The 15,010-nt window shown below is 42.7% G+C and overlaps 1 protein-coding gene across 5 annotated transcripts in view; it reads left to right on the top strand.

Annotated features, from left to right (window-relative positions):
* ALKBH8 (alkB homolog 8, tRNA methyltransferase) overlaps positions 1–15,010 on the top strand; it is a 76,485-nt gene that overhangs the window by 4,204 nt on the left and 57,271 nt on the right. For 4 of the 5 annotated variants that reach the window (XM_048844456.2, XM_048844466.2, XM_048844477.2 and 1 more), the window contains exons 3-7: positions 7,744–7,984; positions 9,404–9,535; positions 10,448–10,543; positions 11,926–12,030; positions 13,544–13,614. In XM_048844456.2, the coding sequence (XP_048700413.2) occupies positions 7,744–7,984; positions 9,404–9,535; positions 10,448–10,543; positions 11,926–12,030; positions 13,544–13,614 (645 nt within the window). Of the gene's footprint in view, positions 1–7,743; positions 7,985–8,038; positions 8,118–9,403; positions 9,536–10,447; positions 10,544–11,925; positions 12,031–13,543; positions 13,615–15,010 lie in introns of all 5 variants that reach the window. The other variant, XM_048844487.2, reaches the window with a different exon arrangement.

Here is a 15,010-nt window from a genome sequence, read left to right as displayed (position 1 = left end):
TCCATATCCTAGCCTCCCCTATATACTGGCTAAAGTGCAGTTCTGCTCTGAAAAGTGACTCTGAAAAGGGCAGTGAGACTCCATGTCGATTGTTTCACATTGATTCCAAAGTAGAACTGCACTTTGGGCTTTGGTCAAAGCTCTTTGTCCATGGAGAAACTCTCAGTGACTTTAATGGTCTTTGGACTAGGTCTTTTAGGCTGAAAGGATAGTTCACGTGGCTGGGAAAAGTTCTGATAGCCATAATTATGTTACTAATAAAGTTTGTTACCTTCATCCATTAATATACATGTTAGAGCTTCACATTCCGTTTCCCATATTACTTTCTTTGTCTCCTCTGCTTTCATTTTTGTGCCTTCATTATTCTTCCCTCCATGCTTCTCCACAAAGCATAATCTCCCTCCTTCAAACTCACTATTAAACCCCACACCTAGAAATCTTTTCCAACACTAATCCGATCCTCACTAGTAATCTCACTTCAGCTTCTCTTATGTAAACTGTCATCCCATGTCTTGCCCTGTCTGTCTCAGGGCTCTTCCTCATTCTAGTCTTACGGTTGCCATTGCAATCTTGGCAGTTGTTTTAAGGCAAATTGTTGGGCCTGGTTTACACTGAGATTTAAAACCATGTGAGGATGTAGGTAAATAATGATTTGAAAACCTAGTGCAGATGGCAAATTCTTTGGGGAAGGGACTGTCTTTTCGTTCTGTGTTTTTACAGCACTAGTACAGTGGAATCCTGGTCCGTGGCTGGGGCTTGTAGGTGTTACAGCAATCCAAATGAAAATAATTTAGTAATAATAGTCAGAATTTGTAGCTGAATTTAACCCAGAGACTTTGAAAATCCTCTGAACTTTGTGGTACAGCGACAATACACAGATGAGGTAATGAAGAGACTTTCCTGAAATTCCCTCTTCATTGAGACTTTGTTTGCTAGGTTTCAAGCCAGAATGATTTTTTTTTTATGTTTGCATTGTAAACCTCTGGAAAATGTGATTTGTTACAGTACACAAGTACTGACACTGTCCTGAGACTCCATAATAGAAATATCTGTCAGTAGTTATTCAGACATGTCACCTAGCACTCCTTGTTAAGATTTTAAGCATACTGTCATCCTTTTCCATTTATTAAATCTTTCCCTCCCATTTTCAAGCCAATTTGCTCTCATTTGGAATAATTAGACACTATAATTTGAAACAACAAAACTTTTTAGGATCTGCTTTCAGAAAAGGTAATAGAGCATTTATAGAAATACTTTTAGAAAAAGATTGGCTGACTCATTCTGGGAAAGATGTTGAGGAGAAAAAATGTGTGAAAGGCAGATATGCCATTTTAGGCCAATAACAGCATATGCTTGCTAATTATATGAAGGCACCAATATTGACTGCATACTTAAGGTTGCATTTAATTTGCCCTTTAAGGAGGACTAAAATCACTCTGTTTCACACTGAAATGATTGATTTACTATCCAAACTTGGCAAAATAACTATTCAGAAGACAATTGGACTTTGTCTGTAATTTTTGCAAAATATGGACAATCTTTTGCAGAGGAAATATTTTAAAATGCTTTTTTTGAAATTTTGTCATATTTTGTTTAGTTCCACTAGCAAAACAACCACACTCCCTCAACACACACACATTCTGATAAATCTTTGGACATCAGCTAGTTTTAGAGACAAGGTGGGTGAGGTAATATCTTTTATTGGACCAACTTCTGTTGGTGAGAGAGACAAGCTTTCATGCTACACAGGATGAGGACTGATAGGTCAGATACAGAGTGAGAGCTTTGTGAAAAGCGTTCACCCACAGGTGATGTTGTGTTTTTGTCTTTTATTATTTTCGTGAGAGAGGGCTTGTCTACACTACAAAATTATGTTGACCTATCAGTCCTCAACCTCAAAGGGAACCTGCCCAATACTTTCAAAAGATGAAGTTTAAATTCATAACTTTGCTAGACACTAAAAATCATGGTCTTAATAAAGACATTGGATTGATGTTTCATTATGACAATCTGTAACCCATTAACCCTCCCTTTTTGTCGTATTACTGTAGGGATGTTAATGGGCCACTTCACCTTGAATGGTCCCTCAGAATATGTGGTAATTGCTTATGCTAAACTATCTGTTGCACCTTGTATTTAGCTGCCATGCTCAGAGGACCTTTCCTGGACCTGATGAAGAGCTCTGTGTAGCTCAAAAGCTTGTCTCTCTCACCAACAGAAGTTGGTCCAATAAAAGAGATTTCCTCACCCAGTCTCTCTCATATCCTGGGACCGACACAGCTACAATAACACTGCATATCAGCCACTTCTGAAATTCTAAAATTAAACACTCAAAAGGTGATTCCTCCTTACTCAAGTGAACCTAAATGAACAGCGGGGCTGGCTCTCTCTCTTCCACCCCTGAAAGAGAGAGAGAGAGAAATTCCATATGAAGGAGTCTCAGAAGCTCAGCTATCAGCTCCATTTTGAGTCTGCATCTTTTTGTGATGAACCTGATGGCATGGGGGAGACGGGGACTTTGTGAGAAGCCTGTGATTGAGGGACTCAGTCTGTGCTGCGGCATTAGTGCTTTAAGAGAGCCCTGGTACTACTCCTCAGTGCGCCATGAAGCAATGCTGGGGTAGCTGAGCGTATGTCTACGCTGCAATGCAAGCCCACGGTTAGTGGGACTTGAGTCTGCAGACTCTGGGTTTGAAAAGTCAGGGGCTTGGGTGTCCATGCTCATTGGTGACCTTAGGTTTAGAAATTTTGAGTCAGGGCCCCACACTGGGGCACCAGCATCCATACTGCACTATACAGACCCGAGTCCAACCAACCATATGCCAGACTACTTAGCGTCCTCTCAAAATGTGGATGCTCTAGCCCTTGGTTCATGGTGCAGCGTTGAAAAACTTAACAGTCCATCCCGCACATCACAGGAAGTTGTCACAGCCCGCCAACACATCCTGCCAAGCCATTGTTTTGATGTGCATACTCCCAGCAACTGAAGCCAGCAGCATGGAAGAGTCACCATTTGAAGAACTTCTCTTGCTTGGGCTTCCACTCCTGTATCAGGAAACAGGCGGAGCGTCCATGAGATGCTGGTGCACATTTCAGCAATGTTTTGTGACCCTCCGAAAGCACCTGATGGAGCTAATGATGGAGCAGGAGGAGGACGACGACGATACAGGTATGGAAGAATGGTACTGGCTGGTACGACTCGCGACTCTCAGTATAGTTGCTCATGTCCTCTATGTAGACCGGTGCTACTGGAGTAGGGCTGCAAGTGCAGATTGGTGGGATCCCGTCGTTATGCAGACCTGGGATGACCAGCAATGGGGTCAGAACTTTCGCATGAAGAAAGCTACATTCCTGGAACTTTAAGAGCAGCTTGTCCTGTCCCTCCAGCATCGTGAGACCTGTGTGCGGGCGACCATATTGATCCAGAAGTGGATTGCTATCACGGTTTGGAAGCTGACTACTCCAGGCTGCTACAGGTCTACTACTAACCAATTTGGTGTTGGAAAGTCAACTGTGGGTAAAGTGGTGATGTAGGCTTCTGAGATGATCAGGCAAGTGGTTTACCCAGGTGCAGTGGACAGAAACTATATTTGTGAAGTAACTGCTGGTTTTGAGAGAATGAGCTTTCCAAACTGCATCGGAGCCATTGATGGGACTTGTGCTCCTTAGGGAGCAAATGAGTACATAAACTACAAAGGGCACTATTCTGCTGTTACGCATGCCCTTGTGGACCACAGAAGCTGATTTATGGACACTAGTGTACGCTGCACTGGAAGGAGGAATCGTGATGCCAGGGTTTTCTGCTGGGCAGGAGTCTACCTTTATGGAGAGGATGGGATTCTATTTCCACCAAAGGACATTGTCATAAATGGAGTTACTGTCCCCACTGTTATCCTGGGGGACCCCACATAACCCCTTTTACGTTGGCTTATGAAACTGTATCCTGAGCTCGGGACCTGGCAAAAGAAGGGTTAATCACACTCTGAGCAGGTGCAAAATGGTGGTTGAATGTGCATTTGGCTGACTGAAATCCCCCTGGCACTGTCTACAGACGTGTTTGGATTCTAGTGTCATCAATGCTGTCCGCATCACTGTGGCTTGCTGTGCTCTTCACAATCTGTGTGAAGCCAAAGGTGAGCTGTTTGCCCCTGAATGGAACTATGGCAGTGATGGATTGCTGAATCAGTACACTCAGCCAGAAAGAAAGTGCACCTGTGACAGCTGCGGCAGGATGCACCCAGGGAACACAAATCCGGGATGTTCTGTGCTCCCACATTATGGGTTGGCATGGGCCAATGGAAGAGGGAGAACAGCATGTTTAGGAAAGTTTTTCTACATCAATGTTGACAGAAAATGTGTGTTGTGACAATACATCATTGAAATGTGTGTGAGGGGAGGATATTGTCACTGTACACAGTGAATGGGGCATATTCATAGAATCATAGAAGATTAGTGTTGGAAGAGACCTCAGGAGGTCATCTAGTCCAATCCCCTGCTCAAAGCAGGATCAACCCCATCTAAATCATCCCAGCCATTGTCAAGCCGGGCCTTAAAAGCCTCTAAGGATGGAGATTCCACCACCTCCCTAGGTAACCCATTCCAGTGTTTCACCACCCTCCTAGTGAAATAGTTTTTCCTAATATCCAACCTAGACCTGCCCTCACATATTTTTATTTTGGATGACCTGACGGTTAATGTAATGGATGGAGAACTGTGCATTTTCATTATTGGTTGATTGTACCTAGAGGTACTGAAAAATTGTGTATGGCTATAACTTGCCCATTGTTCCTTACCCTATGGTTATCTTTATTATTCAAAACAAACATTGTTAGTCATGATGTAGTGATGGCAATAAACTCTCTGAATAAAATAAAAGCCTTTATTTGTGTTACAAAAATAGCAATATTAAAGCATTTCCAGGCAGGCAAGGCAACTGTGTTTGCCACCAAAGTATTCAAACTTATGGTACCCGAATAGCACATCTGTGAGTGGAGTGTGTTGGTCAGCTACTGCGGTGGCCCTCGAAAATATGCCCTTTCCCAAAATGTGCCTAGCTGTCTGGAGTTCCTGCTTCGGGAAAAGTTTGCAGCTATCAGCCCCTGGGATTGGGTCAAAATTCATGGGGGGAATCAACAGGATGCTGCGCTAGCATCTGTATGGCTTACTGTCTTCCCACAGCGTCTCAAACAGGCTTTTATGACTGCATGCAAGCACACACCTTAATATGGACTCGCAGAGAACTCCACGGCCACCCCACCCCCTCCCAGACACATTTCCGGATGGCATACTTACCCTCCACTCCTATTTTGGACAAATGATTTTGTCACCAATGGACTACATATTTAAATGGGCCACATTTCAACCACCACCTGGACAGTTCTCTGTTTACAGGTGGCTCGTTACACTGTTGTATAAGTACAGAGCAGTGTACTCACAGGGAAAACAATATAAAGTTCTTATTTTTATAACGCCCCAGCGCCAAAGTGCTGTCCGTGCAATCTGCCATGAGTGGATACCCGCTGCAGCCACAGCTTGTAATAACTTTTGCATTGCTTCATAATCTGGAAATCCTCTCCATTCCTATATTAATCAAAACAAACATGGAGCCAGAAACTTACCAGGCTCTTGGTTAATTCTGTTTCTTCCAGTTCTGTGGCAGGCTGCTGCTCAAGCTGGGGGGGGCAACAAAAGGCTCCTCCGGACCCAGGGTATGCTGCAGCTGCTCCAGTGGCAAAGCCTCCTTGGACCGGTTCCAGCACCACAGTGACTTTGCTGGCCTGAGTCGGTGCCTGCTGGACTCTTCCATTCCTATATTGGATTCAGAGATCAGAAGTTCGCCACCCGGGCTGACCAGGCTGTTGTAAGCACTATTGGCTCCGTGCTCGGTGCAGTACCCCACACTCAGTCAGACGCCTCATAAAAGGTGCAGGATGAAGGCGGGTTCTCAGAGGTGCAGTTCTCATCCCTGGATTGCCAGTAGTTGGTCTTGAGCTGCTTGATCCATTTTCTGAGTGGTCACTGGTCCAGTGACTTCCCAGCACTGCCAGCTTCTTCTCTATCTTTTTTTACACGTGGTCATTGCTAGTACTCCTACTAAAACACATCTTTTTGCTGGCCTCACATCAGAGATTCACCAAAATCTGACTCTGCTCTCGGGACCAGGAAGTGGCACGCTTGACAAAAGATGACTTCTGGTTGATGGCCGTAGCTAACGACGGAGAAGGTTTACTCTGTAGCTCAGTGGTCAGAATAAAATGGAAGGGTTAAACGCTGCCTGGCTGTACAAGCGGGGTTGCTTCCATTTCCTGGGGGTCATTTGGCTACTTTTGGGATAGAGAGGATAAAGAACAGTGTCTGATGGGTTTGTGGGATAGCATTGGCTAACTCTCAGCCTGAGCTGCATCCATATGCAAAACGATGGAGTTTGGGCCCGAGTGCCAGTGGAACCTAGGCTCGAATCGACTCATCCTGCAAAGTCCTGGGGCCTGGGCCTGAGTCAGCCAGGCTTGTGTGTAAATGAAAGAGGGGTTTGAGCTCAAGCCTGTGTCTGAGCCCAGGCTTGCATTGCAGTGTAGCCATACCCTGAGTGTCGCTGCACTGAGACACTGGCACATCAGTGATGGCAACTCGTCCCATTGAGACTACTCCCGTGCATAAGTGTTTGGAGGATGAACTGTGGCCCTAACGCTGTATTTTGAATTGTGTAGCGGCCCCCTGGATAATGGGTGATTCTATTCTTTCAGCAGGATATATACTATATATAGAATATATATATTCACCAGTATATCTTTACTTTTAGCATTTTGGGGCATCCCCAGCAAGCTAGCATCAACTCAGAGAAGTACCCTGAAGAGGGTCTGAAGTTGGGTTCTGAGCTGATCCTGCTCAGGGCTGATTCTGCTCAGCACTGGTTGCATGTTAGTCCCTAACATGGGGCATGAGGGATACCTCATATTGCTCTCAAGTGGCCCTCCTCCCCTGGCCCAATGAAAGAATAGCATGAGTGGGTTATGCTAATGAATGCATCAGACTCTCCTCAGACAGAGGAAAGAGTTACCCTTCCTTGGGGAAGAGAGTAAAGAGAAAAATGTTGAGGATGATGTTGGAGGCCACTCCTTCAAAAAAGTTATTGGGGGAGTTTAGAAATTGGCTGCTGAGCTCAGTTCTCTCTGAGTTCATTTGTGGGAGCCATAGCACTTGGCTGTCATGAAAAAAATCAGGCGGATACAGTTAATACAATGGGATTTATTTTTGTTCCACCCTTTCAAGGGTATTGAAGGACACTTACAGCCAACTGTTGGCTATGGAATCTGCAAATACAAATAAATTCTGGAGCTGAGGGACAAGAATGTTCAGGGCATGTGCAAGGCACATGTCATCCCTGTATTGTAAATGTGTAGACTCCCCTTCCCACCGCCCGCACAGATACGTGTCTGCAGGCACAGTTGTGGTGTCTGTACACACAAACATGGGCGTGTTATGTCTCTCTGAGCTTGAATGCTCTTGTTCTGTAAAAGCCTGTCCCCTAAATGTGTGCTGTACTAATGTGCTCTGGGCTTCAGATAACTGCAGACTAATTGAAATAGAAACATTTCCTTTGGAAAATCAAACAGAATAATCACAGACCAATTTAGAGATAATAGCTTCATTTCTCTTTATGACACTTGTGTTTGCGAAATGCTATTTTCAAGTAAACAAATCAGTGGTGACCACTAACGTGTCTATTTAATTTTTTTAAATTAGAGCTTGGTCATTGCCAATGGAGGTCTGGGTAATGGTGTGAATAGACACCAACTGCTCAGGCTAGTAGAGGAATGTGGATTGGTGGAAGCACTCTTAATGCCTCCAAATAAACCGTATTCGTTTATGAAATATGGGTCGACAGAAGAAGCAAAGAAAGCCTACGACACTCTCAATGGGAAAGAGATAACACTGGAGGACTCCGACCAAAATGTTACTCTGTATGTTAACTTTGTGGAAAAAGGTATCAATATTCTGCTATCCCATAAAGCATCACTGTTCTTCCTTTGCTTTTCAGTTGCTTGTTATAGTGGAACTGTGGATGGAATTCTGGCTCCGTGAGAGTCAATGGAAGTTTTGTCATGGACATCAGTGGGGTCAGAAATTCACCTTATATTTTTGAACTGTGTTTGGTGAATCATTCCTGGTTTTTGTCTTTTATTATATGGAACTTAGAGCAATCTGTGGATGCTTGAAACAATACTTTATATGGCTAAATAAAATAGATGAATAAATACATGTATTAAATATAAGGGTCAGCTTTTCCAGGAAGCTGAAAAGCAAAATTAATTGCCCCAAAGGATCAAACAATAATAGGAACAATAATCTACTTTCCTCATTAACTAAAGTCTAGGGAAAAAAGAGGGGTCTTGCAGCATACCCTGAAATCTGGTCTCTTGTAGACTGAGGTATGGAGTGAATGTCAGAACTAAAGACCTTTCACAGAAAATGTCCTGCTAGCAGCTCCTTCTTGTTTAATGCTAGGAGGCTGCAGCAGGAACACCTCCGTGAGCACATGTGGTCGTATCAGGTGGAGAGAGAGAGATGGTCTCTCTGGTAGCTTGGAGCCAAACCATTTGTGCTGGAGAGGAAGGATAGTCTTTGTGGTGAAGATAATAGGTTGGGACTTGGGCGGTCTGAGGTCAATTCCCATTCTACAGACTTCCTGTGTGACCTTGGCCAAGTCATTTGATCTTTCTGCACCTTAGTTTCTCATCTGTAAAATAGGAACAATAACACTTGCCCGTTTAGATTGTGAACTCCGTCTCTATGTTTGTAGAGCATCTAGCACAATGAGGTCCTGATCTTGGCCCCTAAACTCTACCACAGTACAGATAATTTTCAATAATAATTCATAGGGCTGTAAGATGGGAGCCTGTTACGTAAGTCATTTTCTATTAAGATAGGTGTTGCAGTGAACATTTGATCACATCTGGTTGCACAGCTACAAATGACCATCTTAATTTTATATCATTTCTTACATTTAAGAAACAGCATATAGCATTCAGACATGATACTTTCTTCACTGTACTCTATGCTTGTCAACCATGAGCAGTGACAAATCCTGAGTCCTGGCAAGATAAAATTGAATCCAACTAGAATCTCCCCTGAAACGCATGGGAAAGTTTTGACCTTTATTTTGACAGACAAATCCGATATTTTTTGAGAGTGGAAAACACTAAGTCTCTCGGGTCCTACACAGTGAAATTTGAGAATTGGGTTGTATAGCACAGAACATGGATTCTGATCCTGTTTTATGCTACCAAGGAGGATAATTAATTCAGATGATGATGATCTATCTCGGGTTTATCATTATTGATAAAAGAACACAAGGGGATCATTTTCCATAAGCAGTAGCACTGTTTTATTTTTATACCCACAGTGCATTGGGAGGACATTATACCTATTAGCTTGCCTCCAGGCCTGATGATGGTTGAAGAGCTTGTGTCTCCTGAAGAAGAACAAAAGATGTTGGAAAGTATTGATTGGACAGAAAATGAAGTCATTCAAAATGGTTAGTAGAACCATAGAAGGTGAGACCTTCAAAAATAACTGCAAATTGTCCTTTTGTTGAATTTAATTTCTGCACGAAGTCTGCATCTTGGACAATTTATTCCTTAAAATCATTCTGTATATTTAGTCCTTTTAAAATTGAGTTTTATATCATACAGTTACATTTGAGTTATGCTCCTGCTTCCAGAAGCAGCTACTGTAGAGTCATTTCCTGACAGCGTAGTCAGTCAGTGAGTTTGTTCTGAGAATGCAGCACCTGTAATCTGATAGCCTGCCTGGGAGCTGGAGCTTTTGACCAGAGAGAAGTCAAAGAAGCTCCCTTCCCAGTTGCTCATGTAGTTCCAAATGAGCTCTGTGGAATAAATTTCTTAACAAAGCCAGTTATTTTTTCCAATTAGCTTCCATATTACAAAGTAACTTTTACTCCTTGACACAGCACAAAGCATTATATTAACTTTAGTTAGTGTGAAGTGTAACGATGCAAGGAAGTGAAAGTTCCTATTATGTCCATATCATGAGCTTGTTCAAAGTGTCAGCCATGGCTCAAGAAAATTGGTACTGTTGTCAGAGAGAGACAAACACAAGGTCCAGGGACCTACAGCCTTTGCTCCCATGTATAAGCATTGATGTCTGTGGGATTGCTGCTATGTGTAAAAGCATCAGGGTTTTGACTTCAAAGAGAAGTGGTACTAAAGCTCTGTGTTGTTTTGTCACTCTTACTACATGGGAAAGTTGAGTTGTATATTGAGGTTCAAAAATAATAGTGTTTTCAACTATTGAATAGTTTTGAGCTGCACAGAGATTGTGTGGAATAGGCAATAGGCAAATACCCTGCAAGCATAGCGAATTGTGTAAATTAATATATTTTACATATTTTAATATTTTTACATTGTTTAATTTTTCTGCTTCACAGCCCAGAAGTCTTTAAAACACAGAAGGGTAAAGCATTTTGGATATGAGTTTCGATATGACAACAACAATGTAGACAAAGATAAACCATTGCATGGAGGTGAGAACTTTCCTATGAAAAGGCATTTTAAAATGGCATTTGTTTTAAATCTGTTTTCCAACAGATACACACAGAACCTAACTTCAGTACAGTGTAGTGTTCCAGGAAGTTGTATAACTAAAGCCTTGATTAAAGAAGGCACTTAAACAGGTGTGTAAATCCAATTAACTTCAATGGAATTTAACGACACGCTTAAACACCCTTCTTGAATAGGGATATTTTCCTGAATCAGTGCTGTAGTAAATCATGTTTTAGCATGCATGGATGGAACCCATTTTTAATCACTTATAACTTGGTATTTTTTTCAAACTTTTTAAAAGAGTCATGGATGCCATTCTTCACTGAGGTCTAGCCAAATGTAGATTGTGAACTTCTAAATTTTGGTCACTTTTTTGAGCAACCGCTATATGAGGAAGTTGCCTGCTGCAGCTAAGGGTGGAGAGGGCTGACAGCTGGGGAACAGCAGAGGGGCTTACCCATTGACATTTCAGGGCCAGAGAGTGAGACCGAGAGGAACTGTGAGAGGGCTGGTAGGTATGAGGGATGCTCCCAGCAGAGAGGCCGTCGGGGTCCCAGCTGGGAAGAGTGGGCTTGCGCTTTGGTTGGAAGGGCCCAGTGGCTGTCCTGGTACAAGGACAGGAGCAGGCTGCAGGTGTAGTAAGAGATGCCAGGGCTATGTTTTGCATGTGCTATTTGCACTATGCTGGGGGAAAACTGGACGATGATAATGGGACTTTTGTTATGATTTATGTGGACTGTACTTTTTTAATAAGATAACCCTACAAGGGCTATATTTTCCCCCAGAAAGATTCTGTGGACTATTTTGGAGGAGTCTGCAGGAGGGAAACTGAGGCAGGCATGTCTGTCATTCAGCAGCCTGCTACAGAAGGGTGCTCCAGGCAGGGACTGCCCTAAGACAGGGTCCTAACTCAGCCTTTAATTTTGTGCAAAGCACTTGTGCACCTGGGTGAAATTCTGCACCCATTGGGGTGAATGGGGATTTTGCCATTGATTTCAATTACACCGAATTTGGCATCCAGTTATTTATGTTCACAGACAATAGAAATTGCACATGCAAACAATGGGCCCAGTGCTGCCAGTCCTTTGTGTGTGGCGGGCTTCTAAGAACTACTTATAGTCTATGCAAGTTACACATGTAGAGGGTTTGCAGGATTAGACCCACTATTTCCATGCACACATCATAGTGAGTACAATATTGCCTGTGTAATTGATGGGGTGCAGTGACTTACAAGCCCCATTTTGGCTGTAGATATTTTATCATATTTCTGTGTATTTTGTCCAGTTGTTAGATTTCTCCTTCACCAAAAGCAGAAAAAAAGAGTAGGAAAACATCTGGTTTATACTTCTGTTTGTAATAACAGGGCTCCCGGGAATTTGCAGCATGCTTCTGGAGAAGTGCTTGAAGCAGGGATATATCAAACATAAACCCGATCAGTTGACAATAAACCAGTATGAACCTGGACAAGGTAAGTGCATTTGCCCTTTAAAAAAATCAAACTCAATATTTTATCTAGAATTGAAAACAGAAAACCAACTACAATGGGTATGATTCGGAGACAGCACTTCTGCATCTGCTAAGTTCCACAGGGAGGCTTTCATGAATTGGGGGCAGTGTCTGGATGCAGTCTTCCTAACTTGGGAACTCACATTTAGAGATATCCTGGTATTGAAAATGAGTAACTGAGATTAGAATCTGGCCCAAGCGTCTTAGGCCAGGTCACGGAAGCTGATTATGTAATAGAAGAGTTGGTAACCTGGAGAGGTAAACAGTCCATGTATGACAGGATCAACCAAACCCATTTTTCATTCACTTCCTGAGATAAAGATTCAGGAAAATCACCTGGTCCAAGTATAACTGCAGGGCTTTCAACGGGCTGGCCAAACTCAAACCTTTCCTGCCATGTTTTGCCAAGCAACAAGAAACCCCCTTCTATAAGTACATATGAGAGAATCTTCAGGATGATGCAGACTGTATCCCCATGTTGGAGGAAGGGAGTGCTGCTCCAACAGTCTCTTCCAGACTCAGTAGGACAGAGGAGAGAGTTACTTCATCAAGGCAAGGTACCTGGCTTTGGCTTTCCAGTCTCTGGAATATATCTGGTTTGTCCTTATGAATGAAGGACAAACACTTCCCTTCCATAATTAATCTCTGACAGTGTACTTATTATCTGCCAACCTAGGGTCTAGACATCTGACCCTGTTCGTTCACATATCTGACAGCCAGTTAAATTGGTATGGTTATGTGCTGCTGTCTGGGTTATCTGAATTAATTAGTATGAATTGTAATTTTCTTCCAGGAATACAGAATTTATATAAAACCTTTCTTAAGCTCTAACATTTAGGACATTAATTAGCATACAGTATGTGCAATCCAGTGCATTGATATAAATACTATCCAGTATCTGTACTGAGTCAAATTCTATCCCTATCCCTAAGCTTTTCAATCGGATGCATTAAGTGGAAAAACTCCGATGAAGTGAGCTGTAGCTCACGAAAGCTTATGCGCAAATAAATTGGTTCATCTCTAAGGTGCCACTAGTACTCCTTTTCTCTTTTCATTAATCTGTGTGTCTGCCAGAGCAGCTGCAGTGCCATATGGAAGTTATATTTCCAAGTCCTTCTTGTCCCCATTCTCCCCATGGGCCCTGCTTTCTAGCCAGACTATGTCTCCCATGATGCACTGGAGTCTCCCTGTGGCTGAGCTACTGCAGTGCATTTTGAAAACAAATGTTGATTTGGGATGAAAACAACTGTTGAAATATCAGAATTTCCCATGGGAGGGGAAGGAAATCCCATGTTTTGATCTGCTGTAGTACTGCACTACACATAGTAGGCATAAAAATGCACGAGGTTACTGTGTTATGGTTTACATGTGAACAGCTGTGAAAATGGGACTTAGGAGAAGCTTACATTAAAAGTGATGGTATTTCAATATAATTGCAGTGACTATTCATTCATTCTCTGGTTTTTGTGTTATAGGAATTCCTCCTCATATTGATACTCATTCTGCGTTTGAGGATGAAATAACCTCTCTCAGTTTAGGAGCTGAGGTATGCTTAATATTTCTTTTTATATTTTGATGATACTCAAATGACATAAAAGTAAAGATCTGAGTAGATCTTAATAAAAGGTTCCATGTTTTACATGACGTTTTTTCTCAGTCTTTTGCGTCAGATGTCTAGCGTGTTAACCTGTAACAATAGTGCGATACTTAAAGGGGTGAAATTCTGGCAACATTGAAGTAATTGCCGTTGACTTCAGTGGGGCTAGGACTTCACCATAGAATAAAATCTTCCATGAAACTGACTGTTTTAAACTACTAGGACTCAATTCTCCATTGCCCTTCCTCAGTTTTATTAGTACCTTTAAAACTCTCATATTAGTGCTCCCGTGTATGTCTCTACCTCATTTCTTCCTGTACCATTTCCTCTTCTCTCTGGTCTGTCCAAGCCTCTCTCCTATTATTCCTGTGTTTATTACAGTAGCTCGTAGAGGCCCTATTGGGGTAGACACTGTACAGACATCTAGCTAGAGACAGTCCCTGCTCTAAAGAGCTTACATCCGAAACAGACAAGACAGACAAAGGGTGGGAAGAGAAACGGAGGCATAGAGAGGTGAAGGGACTTGCCAGGATCACACAGCAGGTCATGTTTTCCTGCTCCTAGTTCCGTTCCCTCTCCACACCCTTTTTTCTATTCTGCTTTGTAATTCAGTTCTTGTCACACTTATCACCGTGGTATGAGAGCATCCATACCCACTCTCTACTTTGTGCCTTCTGTGCTTGGAACAGCGTCACAACAAACATTGGCTAAGTGCCAACCCCATTTTCCTTCCTGTCATTCCTAAATACCTACATGTTGCCGGCACCCAGTGCCCAGAGGCAAAACAACAGCAGGGGTTTGTTACCTGGTGTGCTTTACTTAATAATTATAACGGGGTGGAGAAGCAGAAAAGTTTATTTGCAGCTGCAAACAAACTTTTCTGCTTCTCCACCCCGTTGTGATTATTAAGTAAAGCACACCGGGTAACGAACGCCTGCTGTTGTTTTGCCTCTCGGCACTGGGTGCCGGCAACAGCTTTTGGCGCCCAACGTGGGGCAACAAGCCTGCAATTTAGCCTTGCCCAAATCCCTTCCGGCGGTCAAAAATAGTGGCAAAAACCAACGCCCAGCGCGCACCGGTAAGTTCATTGGGGGCCTCAAAAAAAACACAGTTTAATCAACCCCAAAGGGCACAACGGTGCAACGCACTCATATAGTAAAAAAACAGCTGTGGGCAACAGTAAAAAACCGGTCCCTTAAATAAAATAAAATAACCTTCTAAAATCCAAATTATATGCTCTGTTAAAACCTAAAAACGCCCAAAGTTACCCTGTAAGTATAAAACAAAAACAGAGCACAAAAGGTAAAGTACGGTGCATGCCCCTAAAGTATATTTTAGTAAATTA

The sequence above is a fragment of the Caretta caretta genome, chromosome 1, assembly GCF_965140235.1.
Source record: "Caretta caretta isolate rCarCar2 chromosome 1, rCarCar1.hap1, whole genome shotgun sequence".
NCBI classification, from domain to species: Eukaryota; Metazoa; Chordata; order Testudines; family Cheloniidae; genus Caretta; species Caretta caretta.
The sequence above is the reverse complement of the archived record's forward strand: the minus strand, read 5'-3'. Positions and strand labels throughout refer to the sequence as shown.